We start from the raw sequence: 22,605 nt of genomic DNA on the forward strand, positions 1-22,605 counted from the left end.
AAATTTTTGTTACGTGTTCCATCTCAGCGAGATTGTCACATACTCACATCAGCAGTGACATGAGAGAGATGCTCTCCTATCTCATTTTACATAAAATCCTTTGTAGCTGTTGAAGGAGAAGTAACTGGAATACAAAAGTATAAGGGGTTCACTCTATAAAATCAGATATATAGGAGAGCACCTCTTCCGTGTCACTGCTAATATCACAATCTCGCTAAGGTGGAACAACGACGACGTGGCAAAATTTCCTAAGTTGTAATCTTCTCCTAAAGTTATTGTATTGTCATGCTCGATTTTCAAGTTCTTGTACCTAATTGCACCCACCTGCCAACTTTTTTTTACCGCCAATGTAATTTACTTATTTTAAAAAAATAAAAATAATAAAATTATAGATGACACGTATAAAAGGATGAACATCTTACCAAATAAAACACTTTAAATATAACAAGGTCGCCCATATATTAGCATATCGGACAAGAATGCTCTACAATAATGTACTTGTAGTAGCAAAGACTGACAGGTGGATCCGATCCACATATCAACGGCAGCTACTAAAGATATAATATTGTGCGGCCTGTCAGGTTGGGTGAATCCCTTTGCACTTAGGTTCCTCCTTTCATCCTTTGCTACAACCAAATACAAATTTCCTTTAGCTAAACTAGCTTATAAATGCATCTTGCAAGCGCACTTGTTTTATAGCCCTTTAGTGCCATTTTGCAGTAGTGGATAGGCTTGCCTTAGAAATTTTACGAGAGAAACAAAAGTTCTAAACTTCAAATCGCTCTGAACCGCGTTGAGCCCATTTGTACCAAAAGGCAAATGCACTTTTCAGCGACCGGTCCCACACTACAAGATGTTCAGGTTTGGAGTATCTAATTTACCCTTAATTATGTGGTCCTAGAGTCACTGTTCACAAAAACCAAAGATTACTTTGTACTTAATCATGATTGAAATCTTGAGGAAGTCCACGCCCCCCTGCACGGTGGTCCAATTTATACACATCGGAGAGAACATTACAAAAGCCTGTAACAGCTAGGGAGATTGTGCGTGCATATGCACGGGGTCTCGCTCTGTCAGGTTTTAACCTGAGTTAGTCGTTTGACCAAATTAAGGGCTCACGTTTCGTTATTTTGTTCTTTGGGAGAGGAATCTTTCGGGGGAGAATTTTGTCTCGAGAGGCTCCCGTATCCACGAGAGGGGCAAGGGAAAAAAATTTAAAACATGGAGCTTCTCTAAACACGAAGACGTTTTTGCAGTGTAGCTGTGTAGGTAGCGTCACTGGAACTGTTGACTGGCCGAGCGAGCATGCACCGGCCGACCAGTCGGCTTGGATTTTTCATCCTTCTCTCGTTGATTTTTGTTTAGGATGCATACTGGTACTAGCCTATACTGTGTAGCCACTCAATATAAAATTGCTGGATCAATGGGAACTAGGGGTGCAAATGGGTGTTACGACCTGCGCTTACTGTTTGTATAAGTACACAACTATAGAGATCACCTGCTGCTTTAGCCTTCAGGCCTCAGCTAGCGAGCACTTAGCCACTTACTCTTCTTGCCCCCATTCTCACAGTACTGACCTTGCTAGCTACACCTGAAGATCAGCTGGTTGCCGACTTGCCATTGCCGATGCAAGATTCCGGTAGCTGCACTGATCGATCAAAGAACAATCTGGCTAGCAATCTTGGTTCTTGTTTGCAAATTAATCAGTGAAAAGATACACGAAGAAAGCTAATTAAGCTAGTGATTTTGGTGTCTAGTAGCTAATGGCTTCTGCAGATAACTGGCTAGGCTTCTCGCTCTCCGGCCAAGGCAACCCACAGCATCACCAGAACGGCTCGCCGTCTGCCGCCGGCGACGCCGCCATCGACATCTCCGGCTCAGGCGACTTCTATGGTCTGCCAACGCCGGACGCACACCACATCGGCATGGCGGGCGAAGACGCGCCCTATGGCGTCATGGATGCTTTCAACAGAGGAACCCATGAAACCCAAGGTGAGGAAGCCAGGTTGCTGATCTGATGAGCATGCAGCTAGCTAGCTACTGTGCAGTGATGAGGGATTTGATATGTGTGGCGTGTGCTTTGCAGATTGGGCGATGAGGGGTTTGGACTACGGCGGCGGCTCCTCCGACCTCTCGATGCTCGTCGGCTCGAGCGGCGGCGGGAGGAGGACGGTGGCCGGCGACGGCGGCGGCGAGGCGCCGAAGCTGGAGAACTTCCTCGACGGCAACTCATTCTCCGACGTGCACGGCCAAGCCGCCGGCGGGTACCTCTACTCCGGAAGCGCTGTCGGCGGCGCCGGTGGTTACAGTAACGGCGGATGCGGCGGCGGAACCATAGAGCTGTCCATGATCAAGACGTGGCTCCGGAGCAACCAGTCGCAGCAGCAGCCATCGCCGCCGCAGCACGCTGATCAGGGCATGAGCACCGACGCCAGCGCGAGCAGCTACGCGTGCTCCGACGTGCTGGTGGGGAGCTGCGGCGGCGGCGGCGGCGCCGGGGGCAGGGCGAGCTCGCATGGGCAGGGCCTGGCGCTGTCGATGAGCACGGGGTCGGTGGCCGCCGCCGCAGGGGGCGGCGCCGTCGTCGCGGCCGAGAGCTCGTCGTCGGAGAACAAGCGGGTGGATTCGCCGGGCGGCGCCGTGGACGGCGCCGTCCCGAGGAAATCCATCGACACCTTCGGGCAAAGGACGTCTATATACCGAGGTGTAACAAGGTTAGCGATTTCCATCAACTTTTGCTAGTGTTATTGTTGCTGATCTTGTTCTGCATCTTCCAGCTCAAGTATTATATTGCTTATCGATTTTCTCTCATGTTTTAGTGTATTGCTCATTGATCTCAAAGCAAATGTTTGGATCGAAGTATATTAGGATGTGTTTCATCTAAATATCTAATTAGTTGCTGAGAGCATATATAATGCGATTCTCCTAGTAGTCGCTTCTTTGCTGTTGCTCTGCTACACAGTGCTACTTGCTCTTCTCACTTAGCCTAGAGGTAACACTAGCTTGTAATACAAGGTGATTTAGAAGTATACAATTCATAAAATGTACTAGATTTGACCAACACAGAAGTGGAGCACATGTAATTTCCATGATTTCTTGGTGATCCGCTTTGCCAATGCAAGTGCTTCTTTTGACGCTTCGAGTACTGAACCGTTAGCGTTTGAAGTGCAGTGATGATCATCTGCAATGAACAGATGCTCTCTAATTAGTTTTCTTGTTGTCCACAACTTTAATTATTTTTACAATTTTCTTCTAGTCGATAAAAAATAATATATATGCATGTTTATATAAAAAATTTTAAGTTCTTCATACGTATAATCACGTTGTTAATCTGTCTTTCAGGCATAGATGGACAGGAAGATATGAAGCTCATCTGTGGGATAATAGCTGTAGGAGAGAAGGCCAAAGTCGCAAGGGGAGACAGGGTATGTATATATAGTGAGAGATATGTAATGGTAGTTAATTACTCCCTTATTCTATAATCTTAAAGATAAATTAACTGATCAATGATTAATCATTCTTCCATCTGTTCTGTGACTGAATACTGAATTTTTGTCGCCTCTCCATCCGGGATATGACACTTCACACTCATGAAAATGCAGTTTATTTGGGTAAGAGCTAATCTTGTGCAATATATTCACCTATCATGTATAGCATATATATCCATTTCGTAAAAAAAAATGTAAATCTTATGCTAATACTTCGAAGTTCTCACTTATCTTCTTCACGAACATTTGTGTAGGCGGTTATGACAAAGAAGATAAGGCGGCTCGGGCTTATGATTTGGCAGCTCTAAAATACTGGGGCACGACCACAACAACAAATTTCCCAGTACAGATATTCTTCTTTTTAAAAAAAGACTTAAAGAGATGATACAATTCTGTTAATTGCTTTTTAGATTTGTCTATTTCCATGTGCATGGTTTGTTTGAATATCAAAATTCTGTGCAGATGAGTAATTATGAAAAGGAGCTAGAGGAAATGAAACACATGACCAGGCAGGAGTACATTGCACATCTTAGAAGGTATTGCTTGATGCATGCTGATTATACTATAGCATCACATGTTTGGAAGATTGCACAGCACGAAAGCACGCTTCTGTTGCATAGCAACTAATTAATTACGTGCATGGTCATTCAACCACAGGAATAGCAGTGGATTTTCTCGTGGTGCATCCAAATATCGTGGTGTTACTAGGTAATTAAATCTACCATCAAATTACATGTTGGGTAAAAGTTATATTATATATGTATGATACTCCTATTGTTCGAGCTGAATATATATGATTTACTATGTTTATGTTGAGATGTTGGAATTTATCTAGAATGACGGTTTGACAGGCATCATCAGCATGGGAGATGGCAGGCAAGGATAGGGCGAGTTGCAGGCAACAAGGATATCTACCTAGGCACCTTCAGTAAGCCAATTATACCAACTAGCACACAGAAGCTAATCTATTTGTTAATTAAGCTAGTTAAGATCCTCTGTTAATTGAAATATATCCATAAAAGTACTTACTGGAACTGGAGGTACTAGGACGGCACTGTGCTTTCAAGAACCCCGAGTCATCATCAAGCCCTAATTATTTAGTAATCCATTTTCTCGAAATCTCTGCCTCGTAGAGCGGAGAGAGGGTGCATTATTCTATCCTGCCCAATGGGTATTAATAATAGTGGAGTAGCACATTAATTATGTCCCAAATGTTCCTTTCCAAGTTTGTGTCTCGGAGCTGTCTGAGGAAACCGGGGCATGTGGTCAAGAGCTCATTTTAGAAAAACCCTAGCTACTGCATCGAGACGTCACAGCTTGCATGCAGTGCGCGCGGCGAGTACACACACATGCACGCGCGCGTCGGTGGGCTAACCCTAATCATGGCGTACGTGCCGTGCTGTGCTGTGCAGGCACCGAGGAGGAGGCCGCCGAGGCGTACGACATCGCCGCCATCAAGTTCCGCGGGCTCAACGCCGTCACCAACTTCGACATGAGCCGGTACGACGTCAAGAGCATCCTGGACAGCAGCACGCTGCCGGTCGGCGGCGCGGCGCGGCGGCTCAAGGAGGCGGAGGCCGCCGCCGCCGCCGCGGGCGGCGGCGTGATCGTCTCCCACCTGGCCGACGGCGGTGTGGGTGGGTACTACTACGGGTGCGGCCCGACCATCGCGTTCGGCGGCGGCGGCCAGCAGCCGGCGCCGCTCGCCGTGCACTACCCGTCGTACGGCCAGGCCAGCGGGTGGTGCAAGCCGGAGCAGGACGCGGTGATCGCGGCCGGGCACTGCGCGACGGACCTCCAGCACCTGCACCTCGGGAGCGGCGGCGCCGCCGCCACCCACAACTTCTTCCAGCAGCCGGCGTCAAGCTCGGCCGTCTACGGCAACGGCGGCGGCGGCGGCGGCGGCAACGCGTTCATGATGCCGATGGGCGCCGTGGTGGCCGCCGCCGATCACGGCGGGCAGAGCAGCGCCTACGGCGGTGGCGACGAGAGCGGGAGGCTCGTCGTGGGGTACGACGGCGTCGTCGACCCATACGCGGCCATGAGAAGCGCGTACGAGCTCTCGCAGGGCTCATCGTCGTCGTCGGTGAGCGTCGCGAAGGCGGCGAACGGGTACCCGGACAACTGGAGCTCGCCGTTCAATGGCATGGGATGATCTAGCTACGCAGCGGCCGCGATGTTGCAAGAAGTAAATTCTTGAGCTTAATTAGCGGCAAGTTTAGGATTAGTTCATCATCAGAGTCTACACCACTTGACCAGTGCATGCATGAGACACGTATACGTGCGTTGGTAGTATAACATGTGCCTTCTGAAGGCTGGTAATGGCAGGTATTAGGGGGTAATTAAGATTTGTTGTAAATTGCCGCCTCTCCTTGCTGTTAGTTTTGGGAAAGTTTCAGAAGGAGCAGATCTGATCGATCTGGGACATGTAAACTGATCGATACAATAATTTCACGGTTCTAGGCATGATAGGCTAATTATCCAATCAAGTTGTCTTTTTCAAAGGCCCTTTTAATTTGACTCCTTGACATGCATGAGATGTTTTATGATGCTTGGAGGAGATCAATTGCATGAATCATAATTAGTAAATCAGACAAAGGATTGTGATGCGTCCTTTGCCATTTTCTTGCCTCCATTTGCTCGATTCAACATGAACTGTGTTGAATGGCACTAATCTGATTGGATGGTTGGAAGTCTAGGTGATAATCCATTCAAATAGCCGAAGCAATGTCATTGGCGATTCCACAACTCCACGAGTAGAAAAACAGTAATCCAGCACAGCAAACAAACTAAAGAAATGCTCCAAATGTCATATGTACATAATTAATCACCAAATTTAAATTCCTCCAAAAAAATCAGATTCAAGTGGATTACTGTTTGTTTAGTTTGTTTATCAGCAAAAAAAATCAGATCCAAAAAAATCAGCAAGCAAACAAACAGTAATCTATGCTATCTGACCTTCAGACGATCGAGTGGCTTCATCCCAGAGACCCAGACTAGCACATAGCACCGGCATAGGCATAGGCCCCATACAACGTCAACACACCTAACATGTAATCGTTAGGGTTGAAATTGGCCGTGCCCCTTCTCCTGGGAGGCGCACCATCGTCGGCTCGTCGCTCTCCCTCTTTTGCTCGCCGTGTGTCGTTCTTTCTCCTCGTTTGCCGCCGCCGCCGGCACCGGGGATTGCTTCTTGGCCTTAACCTTGACACGCTTCCGGGTCTTGTCGTCGCCGGCGAGACCAAAACAGGCCAGCGAATTGTGCATCTTCATTGTGTCGTCTCGACGTCTTTGTGTGGAGAGAGATCCCTGCCTCTCTTTGATCGATCAGGTCGGCAGTGCAGGGGTGACGCTGTCTCGAGCTTCGTTGGTTTTCGCTCTGTTTCGTGTTGGGATATGGCACGCAAATGGAGAGAACCGGTGAAAATATGTAGCGGCCGGGTAATGGACAGTGGAGTAGCTTTTCGCAATTTGTGTCCTGGACTCCACGAGCCGGAGTAATCAGACTCCGATTAAAATCGTAACAGGTAACCCACCGTGGGCCTTATTTCAGCCCGCCGCAGACGGCCCAACATGCTACTCATTACTGGGCCGCCCGGGTCTGGGCCCATGAAAACGGCAGTGAGGCTCTACTACTACTCACGCTCACGCTGTCACGCAGGGGAGCAAAGCGACTGAGGAGAGCGAGAGAGATGGCGTGCCACGCCGCCGCTCTCCTGCAGCATCCACCGCCGCCGCCGCCGCCCGCGTCGCTCCCCTCCACCGCGTGCACGTCCTCCTCGCGCCGCCGCGCCTCTCCGTGGGGCGGCGCTGGGCGGTTGATACGGTTACGCCTGCGGGGGCACTGCCCCTCGCCCGCCTCGGCGCGCGCCGCGAGGGTGGTCTCCCCGCGCTGCTCCTCCTACGGCGCCGCCGCCGACGCCGGGGAGTCGCCCGCGGAGGCGCTCCGGAGGGTCCTGGAGTCCCCCGGCGCCCACCAGGCGCCCGCGTGCTACGACGCGCTCAGCGCCCGCCTCGTGGGGCGCGCGGGGTTCAAGGTCTGCTTCACGAGCGGTACGTGCTCGCTGTTTTGCCTCTGGGCGTGGGGCTTCCCTCTGCGCTCATTGTAATTCTAGTTCATGGGCATAGGGGATGGGGCGATGGGCATGGTTGTGGGACTGTGTATTGTGCGGTTTGTGATCCTTAGCTGATATAACGTCTGACTGCTTAGGCTCCCAAATCTATTGTTATACTAGCTGCTAGTAATGCCTTGAATGTCGCAAAGATGAGAACTTTGATTGATGTGAGGATTTACTCTGTGTTGATCTGTATTGGATAATTGCTCGTGTCTCTGCTGAGGGAACTTTAATCAAAGATTTAAAGTGGCATTACACTTGTCAAAACCACTAAAATTATGCGCTTTGGCTATATATTCAGAACCTAAAAAATGCAACCACACTATATTTTGCTTCTGGAGCTTTCACATGACTATGTATAAAGAGGTTTAACAGTGTTCAAGCTTCAACTATATTATGTCTTTTCAGGTTTCTCAATATCTGCTGCGCGACTTGGATTGCCTGATGTGGGTCTCATCTCCTATGGGGAAATGATAGATCAAGGGCGTCTGATCACTGAAGCGGCCTCAATCCCAGTGATTGGTGATGCTGATAATGGTTATGGAAACTGTATGAATGTCAAGAGAACAGTAAAAGGATTTATTAAAGCTGGTTTTGCTGGAATTATTCTTGAAGACCAGGTATGCTTTTCAAGTGATATTGAGTTGTTCATGGCGGATGTCCTTCCATACACTGTGTTTGTTCTAGTTATCTTGAAACTCCACGATTAGGGAAGTCTGTTGTGTTCATTGTACAAAGATGGTACTTCCAGTGGAACTATAGGGCACCTTCATATACATACTTGACTGTGGGATCCCTGTGACTTCTGAAATGAATAGTGACCTTTTATTTTTGTGATCAATCTTTCCCTTTTGTTTAGTTTTGTTTTAGTGATATGATCTGTAGTATTCTGAAGGTATCTCCAAAAGCATGCGGACATACACAGGGAAGGAAAGTTGTCTCAAGGGAGGAAGCAATTATGCATATAAAAGCTGCTGTAGATGCCAGGAAGGAGAGTGGCTCTGACATTGTTATTGTGGCAAGGACAGACTCTCGTCAAGCTTTGTCTCTTGATGAAGCATTATGGAGAGTACGCGCTTTTGCAGATGCTGGAGCAGATGTTCTATTTATTGATGCCCTTGCTTCAAGAGAAGAGATGAAGGCATTTTGTGCAGTATCACCTGGAGTTCCAAAAATGGTTAGATCTGTTACATGCTATCTTGCTTATCCAAGTTGTCTGTGATGGCCATGAAACAATTGTCCCATCATATTCTGTGCTATCTTCTGCAGGCTAACATGTTAGAAGGTGGTGGTAAAACTCCTATTTTGAGCCCTGCTGAACTTGAAGAAACTGGTTATAAACTCATAGCATACCCATTATCTCTGATTGGGGTATCAATGCGTGCAATGGAGGTTAGTTGATTTGTATATGTTAAATGCATGTTTTTTTTTTCCTTCTCACAGATTTTGTAAGCTACAACTGAAAACTGGTTCAGATTGCTTACCATTTGTCCTGTGAGTAATAGTTATGGATTCTGAAATTCTAGTAAAACATGCCGGGTGCCCCATAATCAGTATGGAAACTCCAACCTATGATGTTAGTACGAGTTTAGGATACTATTGCAACCTAAAATTTTGTCCAGACCTTCCATAACATGACCCTGCTTTAGAATTGCAACTAAGGGCGTAAATTTCAATAAAAGGTGTCTCGACTGATATCATTGCGCCTCATTCCTTCTACCATTTTCATGTAAGATCTTGCTTTAGCCTCTTTTGCCTTTCATCTACCAAAAATCTGTAAGCGCAATCTTTACAGTACCTTGTTCCCTGTGAGGATTCGGTTGGCATACTATTTTTCACTTCTTCTAAGTTACATGGATTTTATAAAGTACCTTTAGGGGAAAAAAGTGCACATGTGCATGTAAATAGATAGTCATGTGAACCTGTCTGTATGTAAATTTATGTAGTACTCATCAACTATAACTGTACATGAAACCCCGATATGCAGGATGCTCTTATTGCTATAAAAGGTGGTCGCATACCTCCTCCCAGCAGTCTGCCATCATTTGAGGAGATTAAAGATACTCTGGGGTTTAACAGCTACTATGAAGAAGAAAAACGATACGTTGTGACACCAGCCCAATCATCATCGTACAGGAGCGGTGAGGACGATTACTTTTAGATTACTTTTATTCTATGTCGGATCTATGTTGAATGTTTTTTTTCCTAACCTTGAACTCCTCAATTATAGGTTACTATGATAATACAAGTGAAGCAAGCAGTCCAGGAGATGCCAAATCAAGAACTGAAACACCGCAAGAGCCTGTTATTGACATATTGCCTCAGCTATATGATCTTGGTTCTACTGGAGGCAGAGGCCCTTCAGCAGGGATGTGGTCTCGGACACTTCGGTTAAGGATTACAGGAAGAGATGGAGTTCAGAAAATCGATGCTAGAATACCTGTAAGAACCCCCTCCACATCTACTTGGTAGTTGCATTGAAGCATTTAATTTACATCGAACTGACCTATATCATTGATGTTGGTTATACGCATTTTGTTATTATTACTGCAATAGCCTCTTGGTCCTTGTGTTCCCGTATATTTTCTATAATCTAGTTTTTGCCAAACTGATTGAAAGGTTGCTTTTGTTTATCCCCATTATCTACAACAGGCTGGATTCTTAGAAGGCATGACAAAAGTTATTCCAGGTCTGTACTTCTTTTCTTAAGAGCAGCATGCACCATAAGTACCACCTCCATCTTCATGTGATCATTCCCTGGGTTTTGCAGGTTTGGCTGGAGCTAATATCATGGAAAGGCTTCGAAATGCACCTATTGATTCAGAAAACCCCCAGAACGGTCAGATACTGCTTGATTTTGAGGATGCTATGGGAGATAGGATCCAGGTGTTTATTGAGTGAGCATGCCTGTTTTCCATTTGCTGGCGCACTGCAAAATCCAAATGCATGGACCTTCAAAGCGGCACCAGACTTCTTGTTGTTGTGAAAACCAGTGAACTAGTAAAATCCAACATTGATCATATGACCTGAAGTCATGAACTAATGGTTTCCTAGTCCCTCGATGCTACACCCAAATAATCAATCTAGATGTGTGCGTAGCTGCACATTGCAATACCATGCAGAGTATTTCCCGGGATTAGTCTGGTAGCCTTTGCTTGCCCCCAAAATCCTGAAGTCAAATTTCGAATAAAAAGCATTCTCAGGAGGTTTGAAATGTTTGCATGCTTCTATCTGCTGATATTTACATTTTTGAAGCAGTGAACAGCTCATGCGTTGTGATGTACCCAGGTTTTATTCTCTACACTCCGGTATGCTACAGTTCACAATATGACACTAGCAGTGCAAGGATTACTACAAGTCTACAACTTCACAACACTATACTATACAGTGTCCAATGGTTACACCTTTGCCCTTTGGTTACCCTACGCTAGCTTCTGCTGCCATGCTATATCGAAGAGACCCAGCAATGCTTCCTCCCTGCTCTCCGTGCGGGCCATGGCGAAGGTCTCCTCTTCTTCCCTCTCGCTGCCTCCTCTCTCCTGGTCCTCATCCTTCACGATCTCCGTGCTGTCCTTCATGGCGTCTGTGATCTCTGCAGCTGGCGTCTCCACCCGCTGTACATCCTCCACGCCGCATTCTTGGCCACCTGATGCGTCACCGCGTTTCGCCGGAGTCGCCGCCTCTCCTTCGCCGTCGACGGGAGCCTTGTCGCCATGCACGGTGTTGCCACCGCCGCCGCCGTCGTCCGCCGTGACGACCTCCAAGCTCTCGAGTTCCTTCCGAGCCACGTCGTCGGAATGCCTCCGCGCCTCTTCCTCCATTGCTGATCGGTGCAACGACGCGGCTTCCTTCTCGTCGCACCAGATGTCCCTAAAGACGGCGCCGCCGACGCCGTCGTCACCGTCCTCGTCGGCTCGGTAGCGGCGGCAACGCTTGGGGAGAACGAACAGCCCCGCGGCGCCGGCGAGGAGGGCCTCGAGGGCGTCGATCGCGCCGTCGAGCCTGGCGGGCAGGGACTCGACGAGGAGGACGAGGTCGTCGGCGCCCCTGCCGAGGACGCGCTCGGCGGCCGGGAAGAGCACCGCGGCGACGTCCTGGACGACGAGGAGCTGCCTGTCCGCGAAGGCGAGCGCCGAGAGGCACCTCAGCCGCAGCGGGCTCAGCACCGGGGCCGCCGCGCGGGAGGCGCCCCTGGCCACGCACCCCACCGGGCACCGCATCGCCTCCACGCGCCGGTACGCCCCGCGCGCCATGGCCAGGATGGACTCGCCGCAGCTGCGCAGCAGCCGCGCCCTCGGCGTCTGCATCGGCGGTATCCTCTTGGTCGTGCCTTCCAAATCCTGCAAATCATAGGCATAGCACGCGGTATTAGCAGCAATCTTAAAGTTTGGAGTAGATTAACCGGACGAGAGAAACCAAAGCGTAAAAATCGGTGTTTATTTATCTCACCATAACGACATGCATCTCCGACACGGCCTGATTTTCCATCTCACAGACGACGACGTCGACGACCTGAAACCAGCAGAAATCAGTTCAGAGATGCATACTGGTCGTCAGGATTTGGAGCAGGGCGCGAGAAATTACGGAGCTGAGGGAGGCGAGAGACCGTGGCGGTGACCTCGCCGTGGTCACCCATGGTGGGTTGTCTGCAGGGTGGGGAGTGGGACTACTAGCAGTGGCTAGGCTTCATATTTGTGGTTGTCGTCGTGGCTATATCCTCCTTCTGCAAGGCCTCGTGCTGCAGTCCAGCTAAGTTAGCAGCCGCACCACCGCTCGGGCTTGTGACGAGGGCGCCGCGCCGTGTGGCGGAAGGCACGCGCGCGGCAGTGACAACCTGACAACGACGAGGGCGGCGCGGCCTGGCGGGAATCGCGACCGGTCAGTCGATCGCAGTTTCATGGCCTCCTCTCACTGACAGGGGGGAGCCAAGGCCTCCGCCGCTGAGCTAGGTTGTGTTCTTCCTCTTATTTTCTCAACCCACATCTCTCGTTTTCCGTGCGCATACTTTGATTTATAAAAAACTTTCTATATAAAAGTTGTTTTAAAAAATCATATTAATTCATTTTTCAAAAAAAAAGTTAATACTTAATTAATCATGCAATAATACATGCAATAATACGAACCTCTTCTCCCGAACACAGCATTAATATATTAAGAAATAAACCAAAACAGTATATTAAGAAATAAAAATTAATTTATAAGGAAAAGTTTTATATATTTGTTTGTAACGACTTAAAAGCTAACGCTAAAAAGAAATTATATTAAAAAAATTTTAAAAACAAGTCCAAAAATTTAAATTTTAACTTTTGCTTTAGTTTATTGGGCCAACCTACGGGGCTTTTACAGTCCTACTCAAATCTGAACAGCTCGAGTCAGATGCAATGCAATGCCAGAATAGATTAAAGTGGACTAGTTAAGTTATGCTCTCTTCTTCGTTTTTCTTTTAGAACTAGTTATGTCATTTTCGAATACTCGTCTTCAAGCTTTAACCGTTCGGTTATTTGCAGAAATATAAATCAATACTTAAAAGTATGTCAAGTGTGTTTGCTTAATTAAATATAGCCATGAAAATCTTACATTATGATTTAATTGTTAAAAACTATTGATAGTTAAAGTTAAAATTATTTTTGTCTGAAGCTAGAGTGACCATTTTTACTACTACCTGCGTTCCCAAACACACGACAGAAATTTCAATTCCACGAGAGGACGAGCCTGTTCACTTTGATGAAAAAAAAACATTACCAAAATTTGGCATTACCAAAAGCAGGATTTCTTATATAGTTACTAAAATTTGGCAGCAAACTAAATATAGCCACTTTTTTTACAACTTTATCAAAATTTGGTAAGGTTGAAAATAGCATCAAAATGAACAGGCCCGACGACGGTGGTGGTAGTGACGACGAGAGGTGCAGTGGAAGAAATTGTTGGTATGGCCAGTGATCTCCCACCATCGTCCTGGATGAGATGCTTTGTAATTGACTGCACCGTGCTTTTGTCACTGACATATGGGTCTAGAGATTATCGAGCTTATATGTTAGTGATAAAAGACACGGTGCAGTTACCGCAGATCTTAATCCCATCGCCCTTATACGACACCCTTAGACGACAGGTCGACAGCGACGAGTTTCCCAGCCATCAGATGACGACGATGAGCGTGTCCGACGATACCGTCTCTCCCCGGCACCACAACCTCCCCTGCTCTCCGGGGCGTCAACTCCAACGTACTCAGGAACCCCTCCATCACCCTCATGAATGTCGTCACGTTCACGGCCACCGATTGCCCTCACTGCCTCCACTCTCTCCAGGAAGAGCCTAGGCAACCATGGCCATGGCCCTCCCCTGCGCGCCGCCGTCGCCCAAGAGGCAGAGCATCAGCTGCAACAGATTAAACGAAATTTGCTCACGGTCGATACTGTGATGATGCTTAACTTTTGAAACGGGGACAAGGAAGCAGGCCCTTCCCGGTCACAACGTGACAACAGGTGAACCAAGCAAAAAATATAGCATTGACAGGGCGAAATTAACAGCAATCGTTAACATCCAACCATTTCTCTCACCAATCATTAACAGCAAAAATTGTGATCAAGCATAAGAGGTATGTGACGGATGGTCCGGATAATACTCAAACTTGGAAACAAGTACCTGGCCTTAATGGCAAGGATACCAGGCAGAGAAGTATAACGCCTAACATCCAACCCGGGAACTCGAACCACTCAAGTCAAACCATACGAGGGAAAAAGTGCCATGTTGCCGATAACCTCATGCAAGATCACACACAACTGCAAGCTAAAAAGATAGCTACGACTGTAAATTAGGAGATAATGGCGTCGCCCAGTGACAGCGCAGCAAGTTGACTGGTCGGGGTGTTCGCATTGTGCTGCTGGGCCACATTGCGGAGGACATCCATCGCCTCAGCAACCTTGGACTTCAGAGCCTCTGGAGACTCGAGCAGATGCAGGACCTCCGTCTGATCCATCTCCAGAAGCATTCCGGTGACCTTGGCCGCATGGTTCTGTTCCAGAAGCTCAACCAGTGGATACAGGCTTTCACCAAGTATCTAGAGAGAAACAAATATCAGAAAAGCTGAGGTGTACATGTTTAGCAAGCAGAATCAACAATGCATTTCGATGAACAATACATGTTTAACCAAGCCAAAACACAGGATTTCTAATGCTGATTGGGAGCTGGGACTTGAATTCGCAGACTCAGACTGTGAAACAGTAACCGGTAACCAGTGGGTTGGTTGGTACAGACAATTCACATTTGAATCAAGTTTTCAATTTTCCTACTAGCTCTCTTCGATCTTTTATTTTGTTCTCAACTTCACATGAGATATACTGGTAAATTTACTGGTATGGAGACTTGAGCAGATGCAGATGCAGAACATAGATTATGGTAACAAAACGAATAATAAATTAAGCACACAACTAGTAGAGGGATATAATTTGGACATACCGTTCTTTGCTGTTCTGGATTAGCATTTGCAAGGGCAGAAGTCAGCGTTCCAATTGGAGCAGGTGACAAACCAGCATCTCGTACTGGGAAGCCTCCCATATCATACGATTGAATCATACCACCAGCAACCCCCGGCATTGGTGGAACATCAGGCATGTTACGCGCAGGTGGGTAACGGTACACACGTCCTCTTGGAAGCATCTGTTAAAAGAACCATGGTAAGACGTGTGTCGTCACTGTTCATTCAATTGGTCCACATGACAAGGATAAGTGGACAACCCATCCAATGATCCAAAATTCGAGAGGAAAGGATAAATGGTAGAATTCATACATGAAAAAGTGGATATGGGGGTTTTCTAAGTACTACAAAACGAATAGCTCACTGTTTGAATAAATATATCCACCGACAAACTTCCCCTCCCCTACCACTGCTTGGGAGCTCAGCACGGTTTCATGTTCTATTTCACTACCCACTGGGGGTTCTTTTTACCTTTCCCTCATGGCACTACTTTGCTATCAGTCACCGTAAATCATAAAAAACTTGGCACAACAGTAGAAGGTACAATGTTATAAGGATGTATATTAGCAAACCTGTTGCTGAAATGGCTGAGCAGATTGCTGTCCCTGGGCAGAACCAGCACCAGAACGCCGGATACCTGGACGTGGACCCTGTTGACCTTGTTGGACAACTGGAACAAAGTAATTTGGCATATGGGCACCCCCAGGCCTCATGCCTGGAACAAGCTGTTGCTGGAAACCAAATCCAGGCTACATGGAAGAAAATTGGTAAGAAATTGACCTACTAAATTGTCCAGAAAATACAACACATTAGATGGAAAATTTGAATCATTTCTATGAGATAATGATCAGACAGTAGAATTTCAAAGTAGATGCCAAATGAACAAGATATATGCAAAATGAGTGCTTGCAGCAGAGACATAACGCCTAGTACAACGGTGTTGATGAATGACTAACCTATTGTGTCCCAAAAACTTGCATGGCATTGATTACCATACTCAAACTCCTGATATATGCCCAGCATCAACAAAACCAATATTGAAAACTAAATGCATAAAAGTATTGTAGGAATTGATCAATGATATCACTTCACTCATGAAGTTGATGTACCAATTGCAATGACCAACCAACCATTAGATATATAATAATGCAGAATTTCAACAACTTGACTGCAGAGGGCAGTGCTAGTCTGTTTTATAAACAAACGAAAACACATTGATTCTCTCTTACAGTTAAAGCTAGACGGGGAAAATGAATGCATTGATATCGAGCAGTACCTGTGGGGGCATGATAGCAGGTGGAGCTTGTCCGTAGAAGAGTTGCTGCCCAAGAGGAGCCATAGGAGGGTACATGGGAAGACGTGGAGCCATGGAAGGTGTCATCGGTACAGGGCGCACCTGAGAAAATTGTGCCTAAATAACATGGAACATGCTACCATCAGCATTTCTTTTTCATTATGAAATGATCAGAAACAACTCAACAAGAAGAATGAGTTATTATAAAGCATTTATTAAGAAACTTTGTCAAAACACAGCAGTAAGAAATATGGTACAGCCGTACAACTTAAATATATGTTGTGGACTGCAGGCAATTGAAGATACATTTCTGAGGATTCAACTACAGATCTATAGAGCATGCATTGTGAGTCATCCTTGCATATCAGTATTTCCCTTAACTATTATACAGAATAATGAGTTCTGAACTGATGCTTAAAAGTTCTTCGCCAAACCCAATGACCTACTTCCTCCGTTTCACAATGTAAGTCATTCTAGTATTTCCCACATTAATATTGATGTTAATGAATCTAGATAGATATATATGTCTACATTCATTAACATCAATATGAATGTGGAAAATGCTAGAATGACTTACATTGTGAAACGGAGGGAGTAAATATCAATAATCATAACTTAATTGCCTAGATTATCAATAACCATAAACAAATTACTGTTGCTCTTGTAAACATTGAGTTCACGATGGTGCAAAACAGAACAGTAATTCATGTGGCATATCTTATTTTCATATCCATAAATAGTACTAGGAATAGCAGTTTGGGCATGCATGTTGTCATGAATTGAATTATTCAATTACAAACACTCAGCTGCTTAAAGGACTACACTATACCTGCAACATCGCCTTCCTGTCTTCTTTACGTTGTGCAAATGCGACATACAATGGCTTTCCAGATATCATTTTGCCATTCATTTCAGTTAACTGTATAAAAGGAACTATGTAAGCCACAGTGATATACAATAGCTAATCCAATATTCAGGAAGTAAACTTACAGCTTGAGATGCTTCCTCACGAGTTGAAAATGCAACAAATCCAGACCCTTTGCTAACACCATTTGCATCACGCATTATCTGTCAAACAAATCCAGTTAGTTATAATCATATATCAGTAAGAAACAAAACTGAAGGAAAAAGGGTGGATGACATGAATCACCTTGCATGAAGTAATTTTGCCATAGTTAGAGAACAATTCACAAAGCTGGTCATCCCCAATGCTATCATCCAAATTCTTCATGTATAAGTTCAGTCCTTGATATTTGTCAGCAGCATCTTTCATGCTTTGCTCAAATCTTCTCTTCAATTCAATCTCTCTTTCTGACTTCTTCTGAGCTCTTCCAACATACCATTCTTTGTCATTAATTTTCTTTCCATTAAGTTCCTCAACAGCACGAGCAGCATCATCTGGGCTCTCAAAATTGATGAAACCAAAGCACCTTGATTTACCATCCATGCCAACCATGATAACAGCACTTGTGATGTTCCCATAGGCACCAAAAATTTTGACTAGATCCTCCTTTGTGGTAGACTCAGACAAATTTTTCACAAAAACATTGTTAAACTTTGTCTTGTCAACAGAATTCTCTCTCTCTTGCTTGCGGAGAAAAGGTCCAACATAAACAGGCTTATCATTGATCAGCATCCCATTTAGACTTTTTATTGCAGATTGGGCAGCCTCTCCCTTGTCATACTGAACAAAACCAAAGCCTTTGGATTGGCCCATTTCATCTGTGGCAACCTTACAGGAGAGAATGTTACCAAATGCAGAAAAGGTATCATGGAGAGTTTTGTGGTCTATTGCTTTGTCAAGGTTCTGAAAAAGGCAGTTGAATTGTTTGCATTAGAGATAACCAATAAAAGATGATTGTTTTAGCGTGACAATACACACTAACAAATGAGTAAATGACCTAGTACCTTGATGAAAATGTTAGCAGATCCACTTCTGCGACTGCTTGGGTCACGGTTTGAGTACATTACCCGAATGGGTTTGCCATTCAGAGGAGCAAAGTTGAGCAGCTCCAGTGCTCTTGCAGCTGTCAAATGGAACAGCTTATCAGTTCAGAAGCCCAATTTACATTAAAATCATTAAGGGAATTAGACCAGTAGCATAACTGCAAAAGACAATGATAACAACATGGTGGAGGACATATTTAAGCCAGAACAATTGCATTATTGAAAAGCATTCCAAATTTGTCCATTAAATGCCATGTGCAACATTCACATGAAGGATGCAAAGCACCTAGTGCAACTCTCTAAGATGGATATTCTGATTGCCCAAATTTAAGTCTCTATTGAGGACAGTTCTACATTCCTATGGAAACCATCCAACAGATAATGACTAATCTAAACAATAGTTCAATAACAGCCAGCAGCCATCTATATAGGACATCACAACAGATATATGCTATAAATTCCCAGAAATCAGCATGCCATAAATTATTTCAGTATTCGGCACACTCATGCTCCTATAGCCTAAAAAAAATCCACAAATCAGACCATCAATTCAATGTAAGACATTATGTCTTATCTACAGACAGGTCCAATGCATACACAAGTACGTCGTGGTGTATAAGGTAGCCACATAGTGTGGTGGGTGTCCAAGGTTGGCTAGACGTAATGTTGGTGGGATTTTGTTGGACTGATGCGTGATTGCATGCTACTTATTTACCAACAAAAGTGGTAGAGCAATTACAGTTGAGATAGATACAGCCAAGTGAAAATCACTTAAATGATCAGTATCAATCTACCCAGAAAATTTCCTCCTCCTCGATCATGGAGAAAGAGTAGTTCGTTGACCGCAACCTCATTTCTGATCCATACATGTTATAGTGGATATTGTAATTTAAAAGGTGGTTGCATTACCTTTTACTTCTGATGTTCAAAAGGATAATCAACTACAATCATGTTGATAAACTTGAAGAGCCACAAGTAGGGAAAGGATCAATCCAAGCAACAACACGAGGACACCAACTTGAATTAACCCCACAAAACCACACCATGCCGATGATTTTTCCCCGATTAACCAGTGTTCACCTACTAGCGAGGCGGTCAACTAGACTGGGACATGTTGCGGGCGACTAGAGATTATTCGCTGGCTAGGCAGCCATCCCAGCGAACGCAGCTAATATCCCACTTTCATTAAGGACAAACTACAGAGTTCAACCATCGCATCGATGATTTAGCGGGCTATTAAGCTACCATTATGGAGAATCAATAAAATTTCCTTTCTAGGAATAGCTAGCGCGCGCCATAATCCGCAATATTCAGACACATTAAATGCAAACGGCAATGCACCATAGTAAAGGCCTCATGTGAGTCGACTACGTAAACATCGACCGATTGCTTCACTATATACCTAGAATCCTAGATATCACACACAAAACTCAACACCCACCCATGTTCACCAGTTAACAGATAGCACCGGATCAAAGATTGGGTCCCTGACACATGGTTCCACAATTCAACAATATAGAATCCCCAATCAATCCGTGCAGCCGAAATGTGAAAATAGCGATCAATCCGTGCAGTCCGCGCAGCAGAAATGGAATAGGGCCATAGGGGGGGCGATGAGGAGAGGAGATCGCGATATACCATCCACGGGGTTGTTGAAGTTGACGTAGGCGTAGCCGAGCGAGCGGCGCGAGCTGATGTCCCTGCAGACGCGCACCGACATCACCTGCCCCGCCTGGCTGAAGAGCTCGTACAGCTGCGAGTCCGTGACCGACGCCTCCAGGTCGCCCACGTACAGCGACTGCGCCCCGCCGCCCCCGAGGCCCACGGCGACGCCGACCCCTCCCGCCGCCGCCGCCGCGGTGACAGCCCCCGGAGAGCCCCCGTTCACCGCCACCGCCGCCATTTGCGCCGCCATCGCCCACCGATCCCTCGACCTCGCTCCCTCACCCTTCTCTCTTTTTCAATTTTTTTCCGCGAAACAAAAAAAAAATCTGCTCTAAACCCTAGCTGATGGATTGGTATATAGCTCGGCACGGGCAGATCTCGCGGAGTTTTGGGGGAAAATTTTTTTCTCTTTTTTCTTTTGGTGTGATACTAGAAATTTTTTTTTTTTGGGAGTAGTTTTTGGTTGCGGGATACAAGAGGCCGTAGGCGGAGAGCACGCGGCGGAGGCGAGACTCTCTCAACGGTGGGCGAGGCCGACGGGGGAAGGCGTTGCTTTTATCAGCCCACCACCCGTGGGAGGGAGGAGGACGGAGATGCCAGCTACGCGCCTACGCTAGGGTTTACGCGCGCCCCGCTCGCCTGGACCCGGTGTTTGGTGCGCCACGGGAGCGGGTGGCCGCCTGGTCTACACGGGGAGCACCAACACCGGGTCCACGTATCCTACCGCTCGCCCGGGGTTTTTTCTCTTGCGTGGGAGCATTCCTGTCTCGGTGGATGGGTTGGGTTGGACCGTTCGACTCGGTCGTCGTCGTTCGTAGGGAGGAGTGCTTCGGGTTCTGTGCAAATTGGTCTCGAGGCCTGACGTGTGTTGCGTCTTGACCGCTTCGTTGGGTTGGGCCAACGTTCTCGAAGGGCCGGGCCTTTTGGGAGAATTGAACGTGTTTTTTTCTAGGCAACATATCCTATACACACAGGCCCTCACGTGTACACACGTGCACACCAACTAAAAAATGTCACCAAAAAATCTAGAAAAAATCATACACATACTTTCAATTGTATTACACCTAGGGTTAAAATCTTAACGTCAAATTCATTATATTTTAGCCGTAACAAAAAAAACAAAAAATCTGACAGTTTTAAGGTTGCAATTTTGTCAGAATTTTATCTTTTTTGTTATTCTCTATGTAGAATGAATTTGAAGATGCGACTTTGCACGTAGATGTAATACTATTGAAAGTATATGTATGAATTTTCCTAGAATTTTTTGTGATAATTTTTAGTTGGTGTACACGGTGTGTACATGTGAGGGCCTGTGTGCATAGGATACGCTCACTTTTTTCTAACCATTTTATTAGGGCAACCACAATATATATAGCAAAATTAATCCATATAGATGGGACCCGGAAATGCTACTGAGCGAGCTCGCCCAAGGCAATCATATTCGGGCCCTCCTCTCCACCTGGTTTTCTTTTTTAGCACCGCATTATTTTCCTATTTTAGTAAATTTATACATCTCAAGTTTATACATCTCAAGTTTACACATCTAAAGTTTAGAGACCAAAAGTTTATAAGTCAAAGTTTATATATCCGATTCAAATTTGAATTTGAATTTAAATATTTTTTATATATAGTATTTCTTTACATATAAAGTTTATAGACATAAAGTTTATAAGTTAAAGTTTATATACCCGTTTCAAATTTGAATTTGAATTATATCTGATTCAAATTTGAATTTGAATTCAAATATTAGTTTATAGACCCAAAGTTTTATAAGTCAAAAGTTTACATACCCATTTCAAATTTGAATTTAAATTCAAATATTTTCATATATCGTATTTTCTATACATAAATTTTTCCAACTTTGTTTTTTTTATTTTTTTTAAAAAAATTATGGTGTAGGAAGAGAAGAAAGCGAGCAGGAAGGAAAAGAGTAGAGTATAGAGAGGGGGGGTGATCGCTGGGGAGCGATCACCCGCCCATTAGCACCCCCCGATGGGACCCCCTTATATGAACTTTAAATATTGTAACACCCACAATATATATGGATAGCAAATAGTATTAGGTGGTGTTTGGGAAAGAGGGACTAACAAAAATTTTAGCCCCTCCCATAAGGACTTATACTTTTGTGAAAGGGGCTAAAGTTTAGTCCCTCCTTCCCAAACACCACCTTAGGATGAGTGAAGAGGTAGAGACAAATAATATATTTTATTCTCTATGGACAGCCCATATGCTTATGGGTAGCTTTGGTTATTTCTTTGTTATGAACTAGTTCCACAATGTTGCTAGGTGGCTGAAACAAATATTGTATTGCTTATGGACCACTTTTAGACTATATTGTGATGCCCTTATTACTATAGTCTATATTATTCTCACATTGTTCAATTATAAACTTTATTATTAAGCTTGGGTGGAAAATTACAAGTAAATTTCTCGTCAACCGAAATAAGGTTTAAGAGTTTTCCACGCAACCAAAAAACTATAATTATTTACTATATTATTCTCACATTTTCCGAAGATTGAAGAATTTAACTTTCCCTTCTGAGGCTGACCGATCCATATTTTGAACATGCTATTTTTGTTGTTGCTATTGAGCAATATACTAGAGGTGACCGGCACTGTGAA

At 45.3% G+C, this 22,605-nt stretch overlaps 4 protein-coding genes across 5 annotated transcripts; 2 read left to right on the forward strand and 2 right to left on the reverse strand.

Moving 5' to 3' along the window:
• Positions 1-1,557: 1,557 nt before the first annotated feature.
• LOC127771670 (AP2-like ethylene-responsive transcription factor BBM1) lies at positions 1,558-5,979 on the forward strand. Its single transcript, XM_052297595.1, has 9 exons — positions 1,558-1,992; positions 2,087-2,714; positions 3,343-3,425; positions 3,603-3,611; positions 3,743-3,831; positions 3,951-4,024; positions 4,146-4,196; positions 4,340-4,416; positions 4,901-5,979. The coding sequence occupies exons 1-9, from the start codon at positions 1,764-1,766 to the stop codon at positions 5,641-5,643; spliced, it is 1,983 nt and encodes a 660-aa protein (XP_052153555.1). The 5' UTR covers positions 1,558-1,763; the 3' UTR covers positions 5,644-5,979.
• A 1,178-nt stretch (positions 5,980-7,157) lies between these two features.
• LOC127771804 (uncharacterized) lies at positions 7,158-10,817 on the forward strand. The gene is made up of 8 exons (XM_052297739.1): positions 7,158-7,541; positions 8,012-8,223; positions 8,499-8,780; positions 8,873-8,995; positions 9,591-9,744; positions 9,834-10,045; positions 10,256-10,292; positions 10,374-10,817. The coding sequence occupies exons 1-8, from the start codon at positions 7,181-7,183 to the stop codon at positions 10,502-10,504; spliced, it is 1,512 nt and encodes a 503-aa protein (XP_052153699.1). The 5' UTR covers positions 7,158-7,180; the 3' UTR covers positions 10,505-10,817.
• Positions 10,811-12,325, reverse strand: LOC127771805 (uncharacterized). 2 transcript variants are annotated; one of them, XM_052297740.1, is made up of 3 exons: positions 12,210-12,325; positions 12,053-12,115; positions 10,811-11,943 (listed from the first exon to the last, which is right to left on the reverse strand). In XM_052297740.1, the coding sequence occupies exons 1-3, from the start codon at positions 12,237-12,239 to the stop codon at positions 11,026-11,028; spliced, it is 1,011 nt and encodes a 336-aa protein (XP_052153700.1). In that variant the 5' UTR covers positions 12,240-12,325; the 3' UTR covers positions 10,811-11,025. The 2 variants fall into 2 exon arrangements, with proteins under 2 accessions (XP_052153700.1, XP_052153701.1); XM_052297741.1 differs by having other exon boundaries at positions 12,188-12,318.
• Positions 12,326-14,136: 1,811 nt separating this feature from the next.
• On the reverse strand, positions 14,137-20,528 carry LOC127770458 (polyadenylate-binding protein 2-like). Its single transcript, XM_052296183.1, has 9 exons — positions 19,957-20,528; positions 18,280-18,398; positions 17,522-18,178; positions 17,362-17,439; positions 17,201-17,290; positions 16,354-16,488; positions 15,650-15,826; positions 15,059-15,259; positions 14,137-14,660 (listed from the first exon to the last, which is right to left on the reverse strand). Exons 1-9 carry the CDS (start codon positions 20,231-20,233, stop codon positions 14,415-14,417), a joined length of 1,980 nt encoding a protein of 659 aa, XP_052152143.1. The 5' UTR covers positions 20,234-20,528; the 3' UTR covers positions 14,137-14,414.
• Between the last annotated feature and the right edge of the window lie 2,077 nt (positions 20,529-22,605).

Source organism: Oryza glaberrima, chromosome 4 (assembly GCF_000147395.1).
Source record: "Oryza glaberrima chromosome 4, OglaRS2, whole genome shotgun sequence".
Lineage (NCBI taxonomy): Eukaryota > Viridiplantae > Streptophyta > Magnoliopsida > Poales > Poaceae > Oryza > Oryza glaberrima.

Excerpts from the sequence above, each read along its gene's own strand:
- LOC127770458 (XM_052296183.1), bottom strand. The coding sequence starts at position 20,233 with ATGGCGGCGCAAATGGCGGCGGTGGCGGTGAACGGGGGCTCTCCGGGG. Across the intron at positions 17,440-17,521 it reads GCAAAATTACTTCATGCAAG|ATAATGCGTGATGCAAATGG; the intron begins GTGATTCATGTC and ends TTTGTTTGACAG. Across the intron at positions 15,827-16,353 it reads CTGCTATCATGCCCCCACAG|CCTGGATTTGGTTTCCAGCA; the intron begins GTACTGCTCGAT and ends TCTTCCATGTAG.
- LOC127771804 (XM_052297739.1), top strand. The coding sequence starts at position 7,181 with ATGGCGTGCCACGCCGCCGCTCTCCTGCAGCATCCACCGCCGCCGCCG. Across the intron at positions 9,745-9,833 it reads ATCATCATCGTACAGGAGCG|GTTACTATGATAATACAAGT; the intron begins GTGAGGACGATT and ends CCTCAATTATAG. Across the intron at positions 10,293-10,373 it reads CATGACAAAAGTTATTCCAG|GTTTGGCTGGAGCTAATATC; the intron begins GTCTGTACTTCT and ends TGGGTTTTGCAG.
- LOC127771805 (XM_052297740.1), bottom strand. The coding sequence starts at position 12,239 with ATGGGTGACCACGGCGAGGTCACCGCCACG. Across the intron at positions 12,116-12,209 it reads ACGGCGAGGTCACCGCCACG|GTCGTCGACGTCGTCGTCTG; the intron begins GTCTCTCGCCTC and ends TGCTGGTTTCAG. Across the intron at positions 11,944-12,052 it reads CGGAGATGCATGTCGTTATG|GATTTGGAAGGCACGACCAA; the intron begins GTGAGATAAATA and ends TATGATTTGCAG.
- LOC127771670 (XM_052297595.1), top strand. The coding sequence starts at position 1,764 with ATGGCTTCTGCAGATAACTGGCTAGGCTTCTCGCTCTCCGGCCAAGGC. Across the intron at positions 1,993-2,086 it reads AGGAACCCATGAAACCCAAG|ATTGGGCGATGAGGGGTTTG; the intron begins GTGAGGAAGCCA and ends TGTGCTTTGCAG. Across the intron at positions 4,417-4,900 it reads TATCTACCTAGGCACCTTCA|GCACCGAGGAGGAGGCCGCC; the intron begins GTAAGCCAATTA and ends TGTGCTGTGCAG.